At 40.9% G+C, this 15,498-nt stretch overlaps 1 protein-coding gene across 1 annotated transcript in view; it reads right to left on the bottom strand.

The window, feature by feature from the left end:
• Positions 1-15,498, bottom strand: part of tenm1 (teneurin transmembrane protein 1) — a 172,042-nt gene that overhangs the window by 106,340 nt on the left and 50,204 nt on the right. The window contains exons 4-5 of the mRNA XM_062393798.1: positions 11,414-11,657; positions 4,511-4,749 (exon numbers count right to left, since the gene is read on the bottom strand). Of these exons, the coding sequence (XP_062249782.1) occupies positions 4,511-4,749; positions 11,414-11,657 (483 nt within the window). The remainder of the gene's footprint in view (positions 1-4,510; positions 4,750-11,413; positions 11,658-15,498) is intronic.

Here is a 15,498-nt window from a genome sequence, read left to right as displayed (position 1 = left end):
GTTTGACTCATGTCAGAACAGCAATAGTGACAGCCGGCCGGCAAACATGGCAACATCAGTGTTTACACTCTCTTTTCGCTCTCTCCTCTGTTGCTGCTGTGATAGCAGCTGAAGGAGGGAGGTTTCCCAGTGCGGTGCATGTGCAGCCGTCTGCAGTCACCTATTCTTACTCTCACAAAAGTGATGCAACAGCTGCCTTTTATCGATAATATTTCCTAATGCTACTTTTGATGCTGCCTTTCACCAAGATTAGGCTTAATGGGTTGCTAGTGTCATCTTTTCAGTGTCTGACAGAAAATGGATGACTAAAATGAACACAAAAAAGAGCCCTGGGTAATATCGCTGCTCCAAGATCACCACAGATCCTCAGAGTCCTTACGTCTGTACTACACATTAATGACTTGCACGTTGTTGTAAAATGTAAATGTACATCAGAGTAATTGTCCTTTGGGTATTAATGTGTGTAATGCATAATGTTGTAATTTTGATAGCCAGGGTGGTCAACAAGATAGAACACAACAGCCCCCCCCCCCTTTTCACGATAAGCTGTAATCAGCAGTAATGTGATGGTATTACCTTCGGCTCTGGGGAACTACATCAAGAAAATTATCCGCAGATTTGTTGATGATTAAAGTCATAATTTATTGTAGCTCTAATAAACACTTTTGCTTTTTTTCATTTGAGTTCAGTTGGAGGCTATCCGGAGTTTGACCCCTGTGATTAATGGCCATGTTCCTAAGCAGATTCTCTGAATTACCATCTTACTGTGAAAGTAGATTTAGTGGGAGAAGAAGCGTGAAAGTAATGAACTTAAAGCCACTAACGAGTCATTGGGCTCTTTATGGAACCGCCTGGTCCCCTGAAGCATCACGTCTACTGCACAACAGAACTATAAAGGAGTGTGCACTGTCTCTGTGTGTGTGTGTGTGTGTGTGTGTGTGTGTGTGTGTGTGTGCTGAGTGACTGAAATGTGATTTGGATGTGATCATTTGATTGCAGGGGAGCTGCTGACTTGCTCATTTCACTGGCTTCTCCCTGTTGCCATGGAGATGATTATCTCTCATAACTGACACATCCCACTCTCCTCATCTTTGATTCAACAGCCGGGGTTTGTAACAGTTTAAAACAGCAAGACATTCATTAATGCAGAAATACTCTAATTAGCTTTTTGTTTGACAGCATGATAGAGCAGTAGTTGGTAGGTTATACGGAGGCAGAACCTAAATGAGGTTCAAAATAGAAAATGAGTGCCTGGTCGTGTTGTCAGGCGCAATATTCTTTAAGATTACAGATGCAATCTTAATCTGTCCTCTATCTCTCCTTAAATGCCCCGTTTGCTATCATAATGCCTGCTGCTCATATCTGATGGCCGTGTTGTGCTTAATAACAAGCTACGACTGCGGGTGGGAGGGGCACGTTGGGAGATAAACAAATTAACAAAGCTATTCGCAGCCCCTCTAACACCAGGGGGTATGAGAGGAGGGGGAAGAGGGCAGTAGAGGAAGAGAAGAGGCCTGCCTTAGCTAATCACAACAGGGGGCATACACTGCAATCATTTACACACGGCATTATCTCTGCAATCATGCATCGTGCCATTGTCGTGCTAATTGGAAACCTTAATTTCTGACATAATATTATTGCCTCCATTACTTGATGAGTTACTTTTCACCCGAATTAATTAACACGTCACATAAATTGGAGAGAGAAAAAGAGCGTTGAGGATTGGCAATAATTTGAGGTGGGTATTAGGAAAGCATAAAATCTATCCAGAGAACGTCTGAGCGCTACATCAAGTGTTCAAGACCTCGCTGTTACAACACTGGTCGCTCCGTGCAGCGCCATTTAGCATGGGAGATCAGCTACCAGCTCTGATCCACAGTGCACCACGCACGACTGCGGCAAAGCAGTGCATAGTTTGGCTGAGCATCACGAGAAAAGAGGAAGATTCTGCCAAATGTAACAGCTGCGTTAAGATGATTTTCACCAAGGGGGGGGTGGAGCGTCTCCAACAGTCTGAAATGTTTGGCTCTGGCTTGGCACGACTGAAAAGGAATATGTCGAGGTTTTTTATTTACCTAGCAAATGTCTTGATTCAAACAGCACTATCTGCTGTATCAAACTGACAGACAATCCACTGTTTATTTACCAGGCCTGCAGGATCACAACGAGAAGTCGATATTAATGTGAAAACTTTAGTACTGTAACCAACTTCTTCTTTCATTATATCTTTTTTTTCTGACTCAGCTTAGTAAATGCTTAACGCTGATATGCTTGACTAAAAGATGGTTTGATACATATTCTTGTAAATCCACTATCTACTATCAAAATAGTCTCTATTGTCTGTCCCTAAACTAATGCTTCAGTGTAGTGGAGGGTTTTAATACATAACAATTTTAAATAAGAAATTTAAATTATAAAGTCGCAATGATAATATAATTATTATAAATATTAAAATATGTATAAGACAAATCGCCTCCCTACCAAGGCACCGCAGAATAATCTAGCTGATTATATTTTGAATAAAGTAAAATTAATTATCATATTTTAAAAGTTGAATTAATGCATTTTGCTTTGTATTACATTATTACTGATAAAAGTGATGAATCTTCAGAACATGATTTAATAAGAGACAGACTTAAAGCAAAATTCAGTGTGGCTCTTATTTGATGAAGATGAGAATACCACACAAAACTACTGAGGGAGAGAGACATTTTTCGGTTCCTGTCAGTGACTGTTAATTAATTCATTAAAATTACTGAATCATTATGTAATGAGAGAACCTAATCATCTGGTGGCCTGTGTCTCAACCTCTCCCCCTAGACAAAGACATTAAGTCCATGACCACTTTAATCTCACTATTTGAATATCTTTGATTTACAGGCTTACATATCATCTGTACTTACATCCCATACATCTTGGCACAGTTGCCATGGCGATGTCAACACGAGGATCAATCATTGCCAAGCAGGAGTGGAGCATGACACCAATTAAAAGGTGATGTCGTCTCCAAGTCATCACTCACACTCCTCACTAATGCACTAATTACCGGGGCCGGGACATTAATGGAATAGCATGGTTCAGCCTAGGGATTAATCTGCATGGATTCACCAGTATGTGTGTCTGTGTTGGTCTGTGTGCGCGTGTGAGTGTGTGTGATTAATGCAAACCCCCGCCTGCTCCGGCGTGACCTTGAGCACCACCACAGGAGGGAAATGAACTGGCTGGGTGGAGGGTGGGTTATCTGCTCTCGGGGCGGTAGAGGGGAGACGGTGTGATGGGGCGGAGGGCTGGGCCAAGGTTGAGGACTCACAGGGAATTGGTGCAATCGGAGGGGATCGATAAATAAATGTTGTGTTTGACTTTGCCAAACTTTGCTGATAATCCTTTAGACTACACTGCAACTTCCTCAAAACTCTTGTGTCGTTAAAGATCCAAATTACTACTAAGTATCAGCTCGGAAATAAGGGGCTTACTCAGCCGAAACTGCGATATGACGATACTCCATTACAATTAATATCCTGTGTCAAAGTAAAAGTATGTGAGTATCCTCAACAAGAAAAACCTAAAGTATTTAAAGTAAATAAAAAGTAATCACACTACTTTATGTTCTGTTGGGCAATATAGTCTGTATCAGTTCATTATATATAATCCTACCCTCTAAAGTAAGTAATAACTAAAACTGTGAAGTATATAGTAGATTATTCCCTTATAAAATTTGTAGATATGTATCAGCCCTAGTTCTTTGTTTTATTAGTGAGATAAGATGGGAAAAAGATATATTCATAAAAGTAGTAATGAAGTTTGCAGAGCTGTGATAAAAACTAAAATAAAAAGTGAGAGATAAATAATAAGATCTCAACTTAAAACAAATAAAAAAAATGTAACATTAAAGAAAGCACAATGAAGTAATAGGCTAAAACATAAAAGGGTGGATTAACATAAAACAGGCAACATGGCTTAAAATTATAATAAGGTTAGTGTGTGTGTGTGTGTGTGTGTGTGTGTGTGTGTGTGTGTGTGTGTGTGTGTGTGTATGTGTGTGAGAGAGAGGGGAGGTGAATTAATAAGTACTTAATGTATTACATGTTCTCATCACAGAGTAATTACCAGTGCCAATTTAAATTTTGGAATATTTCACAGAGTGCCAAATTTAGAAAACATCTCCTGCTGCTATTAAACCCAACTTTTAATCAGTCCATCTTTTCTCTCTATTGATTTTCTTTTCTGTTTCTGTCTCTGTTTTTCTCTTTCTTTTTTATCCTTTTTTTCTTTTTTTTTACCCTTCGATACTTGTGTACATGTAAAAGTTTCTGTTATTTTCTCTCTGTATTGAGCCCTGTTTGAATTAATTAGGCATTCTCTCCAAACACCGCCCAATTTCCTCGCTCCTCTTGCATTCTGTTTTGACAACGTCGATTCGTTAAAAAAAAGTCTGAACAAACGCTAAAAAAACTTCTGGCCACACATGACAACATTGCATCCTCGTTAGGTGTAGTGCACTGCGACTCACCGATGACATATGTGAGCAGCAGGGCCAAGGTGAGCGTGAGGAGCGATGCAGAAAGGGCAGTACACTTCCAGTTGCAGCAGCGATGAGGCTTGTTAAAGGTAAACAGTGGTCGTGTCACGCTGCTGCGAGGGAGGGGCCGCGGCGGAGGAGAGTACACCGTCCCGGAGGTCAGGGGGTAACCCTGCCCCGCCCCTGACAGGAGAGCCGATGAGCCAGAGCCTTGCTTGAAGAGGAAGTGTCTGTGGGACAAACAAAAAGCAAAATACATGGTCTGTTTCATTATCAATATCCTGAACGATCAATGAAACAAAGCGCTCTTGATTAGAGACGACTGTCAACTGAATCTGTAATGACAACTGCTCAAGCAGATTTGAACCATATCCTATATATAAACATGAACGACGGGCCTCCACTGCCTCACACTGTCAAGAAATTGAGCTAAAATATTCAAGATACGAACGCCAACATCTTGCAGATTTGGAGTCAGAGTCTACACAGTCTCAATGGATTTTTATAGCATTAATTAATTAGTTAAAACCAAACATACTGGAACATAAGCTCTTGGGACATATTTCAGTGTGAAAATCGACAGTATTTAGTTTGGTCCATGTCCTATCCACTAACATGGAGGAGGCTGGATTTAAGACCTGAACTGCAGGCAGACACCAAGTGACCAAGACGCTTTAGCTTCACTCCATATCAGTCTATGATTATAGCGGTGGTGACAGAACTTAGGCCTACTTGAGTAAGAACAGTAAAGATGAGTATTGACAGTCATTGAGTCATTGATTTGATGCTAATCTTTGTTTCAATATAAAGTCCCAGGAACTATGGCTGAATGCTATACACGATAAAGTGCTCCAACAAGTTAAGCACTTAAATCTTTTAATTGAGTTAAGACACAAAGAAACGTTTTCCTCTGGCAGTGTTGCTGTAGTATAGTTTTGGCAGTATTATAAAATCACTCTATGTTTTCACATTTGACACCATAATAGAGTTGATGATTAACCACTGTGCTTTGGGTGGGTGCTGCAGGAGTGTAAACATCCTTAAAGAGCTGTTATTACCCTAAACGCTGACAAACTAAGCCGTGGACAAGCGATCGTGACCTTGTAATTGTTATAGTAGTAGAGTAATGTGTGGTTGCTGTAAAAAGGCCTTAGTGCTAGCTAGCCATACATGCTAATATTTGCAGTCCTCAAAGCAGATAAGTTTAATCAATTCGCCACACTTTTGCTTTTAAAGGTTTTTTTTGTTGCTCTGAAAGCCAATAAAAAAAGGGTGTGACCTCAGCCTGTGTTGCTTGGCATGACAAACCCATAACTTGACAGAACGATCCATGCCTGTTTACGGTTGTTAAGCTATGACTGGACGATCGCTGTTCAGGGGACTTGTTTGGAGAACCGTCAATTAATTGCCATCTTTATCTTAAGAGCAGGAAGCCTTTCCGCACTGTGTCCCACAAACTACCTGTCACCTCCGGGACCACCTCCTGTGTCTTTCTTAAGTAGATTATGGTGTGACGTTGGAAACAATCACAGTTGTTGTATAGGACAGTGATTCACTGGCTTTGTCAATTACCTCGGCACAACACAGACATCATCTTCTCTTAGGTACCCTATCTAGTTATTATATATTATATTATTCTGATTATATTCATGCAAATCTACACTCAGTAGAATTCAGTCTCACACGGAAGCACGCCTGACTGAAACTCATTTAAAGGGCCCCAAAGGTGGCAGATTTTAGAAGAGGCCCTCTCCTGCAATTTTTTAATCACTGCATACAGTCAGGCTCAGGATTCAGATACCACACACACACACACACACACACACACACACACACACACGCAACAGACTGTTCCACTTTGCTGCCACGTGAAGTCCTAACTAAACCTTACCGAACCTTACCTTGTCGAAAAGCTCTTAGTACTATAGGAGCATGTAATTCAGTTAAACCCTTGATATCCCACATGTTTGGCCGCATTTGTGTGCTTTTAATTTAAGTGGTCTCTTTAAATTGCAAGTAATGCATCAGAAAGGATTAATCCAGAGAGCTGATATCAAGGAAGAAAAGTAGCCTGAGAAAGTCCCTAAACTCCGTGATGCCACTCCCAATTTATATTATGTTCCACCATAAATTCTGGTAGGTGAGCAGTATAAAGCAAGTGACAATTGTAAAACACGGACATTATTCACAGTTAGTGCACGATCACCATTTAAACAATAGAACATTTCCACAAAATGCATGCGACCAACTGCGCTGTAATATACCCACGGCAGCACATCAGCCTAAGTGACAGAATATTAAACCAGCATCTCATATCCAGGCCAAGTCCTTCATCAGAGAGGGAGCCCAGATTTAACCCCCGAAAACCTGCCTCTCCGGTGCAATAGTGGCTAATGCAGAACAGCACTCATATGAAGGAGAATGAAAAATCCCTGACAGCCAAGGATCAGTGACTTACCTATTCCTTTTTTAACTCATCAAAGTGACTACTTGAGTTGTACAGCTGTATTAGTTATGAGGATGGGGTTCATTTTCATTATGAAAAAAGAGCACATTAGATGGCGGATGATGATAGGAAACTAAACTGAAGGGCAATTAATCTGGGTAGCATTTCATCTATATTGTGTTTGGATAATGGAGGGCGAGGGTAGGAGGGTGTCAGTTGAGAAGGCAGAAATATGGCTGTTAGGAAATTATGCAATTTGGAAAAGTGGATCTGGGGAGGCAATTATAAGTAGTCCCAGCCTTTCCTGGCCACACTGACTTACATCAAAAAAAAAAATAGGAACAAAGACTGCTGGTGTGGAGAAATAAAACACGGCGATACTGGAGAGAACACCAGCGACATAAAAAAAACTAAACAGCTATGACTCATTGTTTTTTTTCCTGCTGGGTGTGTGTGTATTTTCCATAACAAAAGAATATCTTGGAGCTCCTGGAATTCACAGACTGCAATGATTGCCCTAGGTTACTGCGTGTTCTCTGGGGGTTAATACAGGCTGCGAGTGCGATATGTTCAGGCAGACATGCAGCTTGCCAAAAGTGTTATTCTGTCCGTGCTGCAGCGGCAGGTGTGAGGTCACAGACTGCTGCAAGGACCGTGGTCTCTGAAGGGCCCACAGAGGACAGGCCATTAGAGCGGGGCCAGACAGCCGACTGACAGTGTCGCTGGACACCAGACTGCGGCACCCGCCTTTACACCTCGTCCATTTGTCCTCGACAGGAACTCATTCATCTTCTCAAGTCATTTAGTCTCATATTCAGCCTTGAATACAGATTGTACTTAAAACCGTGAGCACATTTCTGCCAGTGTGGGAGAGTTTAAAGAATTTTGTTTAAATAATTCCGGCTCTGATCTCTCCAGGGTGTACGCCACCTCATGCCAATGTCACCTGGGATTGGCTCCAGCTCCACCCCTCAGGGGATAAGCATTATAGATTAATGATGGAGGGATGGTTTGGGGTATATGCATGGCAGAATAAAGTATATCATTTAATTAGTTCCATGCAAATTATAGGAAAATATCTAAAAGAAAATTATTTGCATACATTTTTTTGTGAAATAAATGTATTGTTATTAGCATTTTCTTTAATTTAAAAGGACTTTTCGAAGATGAAAGGATCCAAATTGCTTCTCCATGAGGTAAAACATGCATCGAAAAAAGTAATTAACTGTAGAATAAAATGAAAAACATCCACGAATTTGACAGGGAAACAATTTCAGTGCATTTAGCAAATCTCATCCCATTGATATTGACGTCTTGTTTCGGACTCGTTAATTGACCTGACCTGTGGTTTGATCGATAGAATTTGTTTCTCCCCTTTTTACTCTATGACTGTCTGAGTGTTTCTCTATTTTTGTGCATCCATAACGTGGCCCTACAACTGAGACAGATGACTACCATCCCTCCCTGTTTGTTTCCCCTACTCTCTCCATTCACCCAGCAAGTGTCGGCTGAGGGCTGTGAGTCAGATGGGGGACACAGGAGGCTGCCCATGGAGCAGCCACACACCTAAGGGTCAATGGTAGTTCAACCCTGAAAGGACAGAGATAGACTTTGGACACACTCACACATAACGAGAGGGAGAGATGTCCACACAAGACAAGCATACACAGAAAGATGTCAAATACGGGTGAGCTTTTTCACATAGCTGAGGCCAGATCACGGGTCGAGTCCAAAGTGGGATCATCATTGCTCTGCTGAAGGTGGCTAACAAAGAAAGGGGGGGTCCGAATCAAGTTGAAGCAACTGCATTTGTCAACACTGCGTGCAGCCCTATTCGTCTTGTGAGAAGCTTTTAAAAATTCTTCACTGTTCTTCTTGGCTCCCTGCCTTTGATCTTCTCTGACAATATCCAGAGGCAACGCCCAGGAAGCTCTGAATTCATTTCAGAGGGCAGATTTCCCCGGAGACAGGAAGAAAATGAGAGTTCCCGCTCTTCAGGAGGTCGGAGACTACTGCCCAAGGGCTGTCTCTACCTGGATATGTGCGAATGAGTGTGTGTGTGTTGCAGTATGGGTGGAGGCCATTGTGCACAGGTATATGGGTATATGTGGTAGGTGCGTGTATTATATCTGTGTATGTGTGTGTGTGTGTGTACTTATTTCATAAGCATAAACAACGACCTTGTCAGGATGAGTTACACATCATCGGGACCAAAGCCTGGTCCGGATGAGGCTAAATGTCATCTCTAAGCTCCTGTTTAAGGTCAAATGTAATATGTGAGTTGTGTTGAGGTAGTCATAGTTAAGGTTCAGGATGAGGTTAATTAAGCCTTCCACAATGAATGGAAGTCAATGTAAAACTCTTATAAGGATAGTTAAGCAAATCTGCGTGTGTGTGTGTGTGTGTAAGCTGACTTCCCTGTGTATCTGCACAAGCACAGCTTAAGATTCAAGTCTCATTTCTTAGCGATAAGAGGCAGAGGAGAAGACAGGGTATCAGTCAATTTATTACAGTCCCAACATTTGTTATGCCTCTTAACACACACAGTGTGAGATCCAGTCAGATATATTGAATAACCATATCTGCATCCTTCCACTTACACAAGCTGCCTTCTCCAGAAACATAACGGATATGCAGCCGAATAGGAAATCCATGCACACTTCAGAAAATCTTAATCTCGGCTGACGCAATGTCAATACATTTCAATACAGATTCATCAGATTCGCATCAAGGAAAATGGAAGTATACTGGACACGGAGAGATATTATTAATTTTTTGTTGCCACTTTTTATTGAGGTCATAGCATCACTTATAATTCCATTGGCATGCTCCTCAGTGTTAAGTTTGTAAACACTTGATACATTTTTAATCTCACGCCTGAGATTGAGCCGATAGCAGCGTCAGGGTGAAAATTATAAAATCATTATATTATTAGGATATCTGAGAATATGAAAGAAGAAGGGGAGGGGGGTGCTTGAATATTAAATCCATCCAAAAGAGTTAAGCACTGAAGACCCAAAAGTACAGATAGAAAAGAGCCAATAATATCTGATTGATGTTAGGGAGGGATACTACTCTGTTGACTATGAATATGATTACATTTTATGGTTCAGAACTAATAGCGCACTATCAAATTAAACTTATTTAACTATAAAGTCCCAAATGTAAAAATGCATTATGACAAAAGCCACCATCCAATATACAGAGCCACTGTGGAAATTGCTTTTATAATCATATCGTTCTTTGGGAGAGTTCTTTATGTTCAACAAATATCGTTGGAACAATTTGAAAAAAAAAAAGCATAAATTTAGTTTATGGTGGATTTTCATTTAAAGCGCACACACACACACAAGTAATGTAATTACAATGCACTCCTGACAAGTCTTTTACAGTGATAGTCATGTCTGGCCAGTGATTAATTTAAATTGTCACTGAATCTAATTTTATTCTTCCTATCCTTTAAATGAGGTAAGATCTAATTATGGCCTTAATGCATAACTTATTAAAAAACCCTCTTCTGGCATGGCAGCCTGCCAATCTTGTCCCCACTCATAATACCAGGATTCAGCTGCAGCACTGAGCTCTCATTAGTCATGCAAACATATTCTTTTGCACCTTGCTGCTTCATCTCGGAAGCAGTTCCACAAATGAGGATCTCCTTAATTATTCCCTGATCAATTATTACTTATACAGCAAGCATATGCTTAATGCTTTTGCATGGGATAAAATTCCTGAGATTCGTCTCCCCGGGGCTTCAGGAAACATTTTTCTCGGGTACAACGATTGAGGATGGAATCACAATGTGTTCCTGAAAAGACAATTTCTACTGGATACTGAATTTTTATTTTATTTTGAATCGTATAAACTCAGATTCACATCTTCTGGTAAAACTGTCAGCAGTGGGGGGTACGAAAATGAAAAGAAGCCAGAAAAACCTGAAATATTCTTTATGACTTTGATGGTGAGCAGAGTCCTCTAATAATACCCCAGAGGCCTGTGTGGTGTTCCACTTACTGCTCACTACACAAGCACAACATTTCCATCCTCACCAACTCTTGAGTCCAACGTTCATTCCAAATCATTCTATTCAGATTTTTCTAATAAATTGTGAAAGTCTCCCGACTCCAGATTCCTTAAGAGAAAAAAAGACTTCTTTAATCTAATGATCCTCATTTGTGAGATTAAAGAACTGCCTTTAATCAAGTGCCATTATGTTGAAGCTAGGTGGTTTGCCTGGAAGGGATCTTTATTTTAAGAGTTTCAGTACAAAACAACATAGCCGTCTTCCTGGACTAAATGCATGTTGGAATGAAGCCCTGTTTTTAATCCAAACGTGCTAAATCGTCTCACCTTTTTCCACTCACTTGTTAAGAAAAAAAAAAAAACACCATACTGAAAATAACCTTTTAAGGGGACATTAATGAGAGGAGCTTGTAGCGTTCTCTCACCTGGTCTCTAGGGGAATGTTGCTGTTGAGCACCCAGCTGTTGTGAAGCTGTGCCTGGTCTGTGCTCGAGCCGTTGTCTGCCCCCTGGCCCCCCTGGCTGGCCTGGCACCGCGTCGGCATGGTCTTCCTCTGCAGGCTGACTTGAGTGCAGGGCGCCGGGCGGGCACAAGTGCAGGCGTGCGGCGGCGGGGGAGGCGGCGGCAACGGGCGGAACGTGAACTGCCCACCTGGACTGCTGGGCAGCTCTGCGTGGAGAGAAAAGCAGGGGGAGCAGGCGGAGGGGGAGGGAGGGAGGGAGGAACAGGGGAGAAATAAACATAGGTTTATTAGGAGTGCCGTACCATAAATTACAAATAAAAGTGGCGTGTTCGTTGACAGTTTATTGTTATTGCGCTGATTGAGGGGCATAAATCAGCTTAAAAACTGTCCCCCATCCGGAGCCTTCCCTTCCTACCTGCCTCGATACACTTCCCGCCGCCCCATAAATAGCTTCTTGGCTGGCTGCATCATCCAGGAGTCTTTTAAGAGCCAACATCTCCCGGCTTAATCTGCACCCTTCAGCCCCAACTACCCATGTGATGTTTATTATGAGATCTGCAGCTTTGGCGGAATGAGCTAGCCAGCTGTAACTCCCGCACACTGGAAACCTCCGGGTCTAGCTGGGCCTCTCTCAATCCATCATTTATCATTCTCATTCACCATGACTCTCCCACTTCTCGCCTCCCCCCTCCTGCTTCTAGCTTTTCAATCTGTCCTTAAACCGAACATAGACTAATTACAGTTTTGCCAAATGTACAAATGTGCTTTGTGTAATGTCAGTGTGTCTGTGTGTACGCTCGCACCCAACTGTACGTGAGGCATCTCGGGACATTAGTTGTCTGTGCTCAGGCCATACGGCTGCAGCACGGTTGTACGAGCACGGCAAATCCCACGTCCCCGAAGAGCAGCCCTGTCCAGCTGTATTGACAATCAATGTAACATTAGCCTTGTGAGGGAGTAGGGACTCAAAGAATCTGGTTGACAGAAAAATATCGGTCCTCAACTCTATTCGCTGCCAAAATGTCACCAATAATTTAGTATCTGAAACTGTAGCCCACCTGGGAGATCGCCGCAGTCTCCTCTGCTCAAAGAGTTAAAGTCAAACTGAGACGCACACCAGAGAACACATCGTTCAATCCTCGCCATATGACAACGGAGAAAAGTTGGGTATTAAATAACCTCATTTCAGTGTCAAGCGTCTATTGCCTGCATAAAAAAACCTGCATGTTAGTGGAATCTGCACTTCAGCTACCATTACGTTGAAAATGTAGGCATCATCTATCATTTTTTCTTTTTCAAATATTGCCAGGAAACCGTTATGGAACATCAACATTTCCATATAACTGAATCTCCGCCCATGCCCTGACATTATATCGCTCCTCTGGTCTCTTCACACCGAATTGCTGCTGCCTTTTTGCACAAGCATGTCAACCAATATGCTCGGTCACATCCACCAATAGGTACAATGTTCATCGACAGGCCACAGAGCACATCAGCTTCCAGGACTCTGACTTGTTGGGATTTCACATTCACAAGATGCACTGCATATTGTTGTGGTGTTTCCGGAATCCTCTGGCGGAGCAGCTCTGTAAATGGTCTATAAACTTCCCTCAGTAATATTTCCAGCTTGAATGGGATTTTGCACACGGTTTGAAGATGGTTACAGTTGTGACAATGATTCCTCTGCTTGCGTCTAAGTGTGTGCATATATATCCACATGTGTGACACTTGAGATCCAAAATGACAAATGCTGTTGAAAGGCTGACAACTTTTATTGATCTTCCAAAACGGCTGGATCGTCCTTGTCACATTTCCAGAGCGCACGGTAAATGTTTGCTTCCGTTCTCCAGGCAGACTGACACCACGAAATTATCTCTTCATTACTCGTGACGTGCCATTACTCACATCAAGTATTTATTGCATGGTGTCGCTGAAACATGCAAGGGGGGTTCTAACCAAACATTGTCCCCCCTCAATTGTTGTTCATAGCTCTGGGCCATCTGCAACGACGCACATTTCACACTTACACATAAAATCGGATATTTTTAGCATGTTTTTGTTGAGTCAACTCAAAGTTTGGGAATGTGCTTAACCAGTACTTAGTTAGTTACTCTAGTCAATCTACAATGGAAACTTCTTATATGCACCTGAAACACATATACATTCACATTTAGCCCATTTTTTCTTGGGATTATAAGACACCAATATTTAAAAAAAACATTCATCTTCTCCTGGTGTAACACAGACAAAAGATGTGGAAAAAAGAAAAAGAGAGGACACAAGGAAAAGAATGAAAAATGTAAAGAGGTTCCAAATTTACTTATGTTTACTGAACCAAATAGACCTGAAAAGGAGCTTTTCTTCTCTTCTCCCACACTTTCTATAACTAATTTATAAATTGCCCACATACACAGCCGACTCAATCTTTGCACATCATCCATATTTATAAAATCAATATCTTTTCTTATCAGTCAAACCGGAGCATTACACAGTTCACAATAAACAGGAATACAGAAAACAAAATGAAACTCATTTTCTACCTCATTCAGCACCAACGTTAAACTTATATATAGTACTATATAATATTGTTTTGTACCATATATCGTACATAACTTTAAATCACATTGAAATTGCCAGCTTATCTGAGAGAGACTGAATCCGCATGTGAGCGGGAGAGATGACAGGAATGTATTTGTGTCATTACCTGGCGCTGCTATTTAGTCTAAACTAATGGCTGTGGGGAAATGGAAGTTATTTTTGTCTGAACCACCTCTAAGTTTCAAAATTACTCGCTTAGGGAAAACCGACAGAACATTTTTGGAGCACCACTGCACTGTGTGTTATTTTAATGCACCAGGCGCTTTAGAGTGTTTTGTTTTTAGTTTTTCTTTTTTGCAGTCTATCTGATTCATCACTAGCTGGTAGTGCTCTGAGTCCAGCCAAAGAATCCTGCACTTTCAAATGTTTTTCTCTAAACACTTGAGGAAGAGGTCTGTAGCAATTGTTATATATATATATAATGTATTTTTTTAATATATATATATATCCCTAAAAGAGCTGGACACTTGAGTTGAGAGTTTGTACTGAGGTTGCAACTGAGGCAATAAGTCAAATTTAGATTTTACTTTGTTGACTTCAGATTTGATTCAGAATATGTTAACACTAAAATGACTTTAGAACAATGGAGGGCGTCCAAAAACTGTAAAGCAACTGTGAACAACTGTGAACAAATTGTTCTTGAACAACAACTCCTTCCTTCACACAAGCGAAAAAAATGACTGTTGTAAATATTGGATTATAATTAGTAGGATTATTATAACTGATAAATAAACACGTGAACATTTTAAAGTTACAGCTGGTTCTTCATGTCTTTATAGTGTAATGCCCACTATTTCAACCGAAAAAACGTAAGAGTCAAGAGAAGTAAATATTACTCACATGCAATCTCCAATGTAGCCTAACTATGATCTATGGTTACCAACTGTTAAATAATAAAATAAATGCAGCAGAGCCAAAAGAAAAATATGAATGCTCAGGTCAAAAGCTCATAGTAGTTAATTTTAGAATTCAACAGTACCTTTATTACTATTGGCTAGACAATATTACATATTCATTTATATATGTGGAGCATTATATGCAGCTGTGTGTAAATTAACATTTGAAAATCAGAATGACTTTTCATCATAAATCATAAAAAACACCTGCCTGCATGTAAAGGTTCAGGTTAATAGCACTGAAAATATTGTCTGTCAATTCGCCTTACTCAAGTGAATAAAAACAAAAGATCTGCTGACCCTACTACGACTACTTAAAGGTTCTACTATTCCCATTTGAAAATGAAAAGGGCAACTCTTATTTAGTACAGTGCGTCCCTGAAGCTGGACAAATCAAGCCATCGCAGGCACAGAGAGTATTCCCCCGTGACACAGTCGTATATTTCATTACACTTTCCCTCACCTGGTAAATGTGCATATCTTTCAAAGGCCATGTTATTGTCATGGAGACAATAACCCTGCTGACATTTTGCTTTTTAAACAGGAAATATCC

Source organism: Platichthys flesus, chromosome 8 (assembly GCF_949316205.1).
Source record: "Platichthys flesus chromosome 8, fPlaFle2.1, whole genome shotgun sequence".
NCBI lineage: Eukaryota > Metazoa > Chordata > Actinopteri > Pleuronectiformes > Pleuronectidae > Platichthys > Platichthys flesus.
The sequence above is the reverse complement of the archived record's forward strand: the minus strand, read 5'-3'. Positions and strand labels throughout refer to the sequence as shown.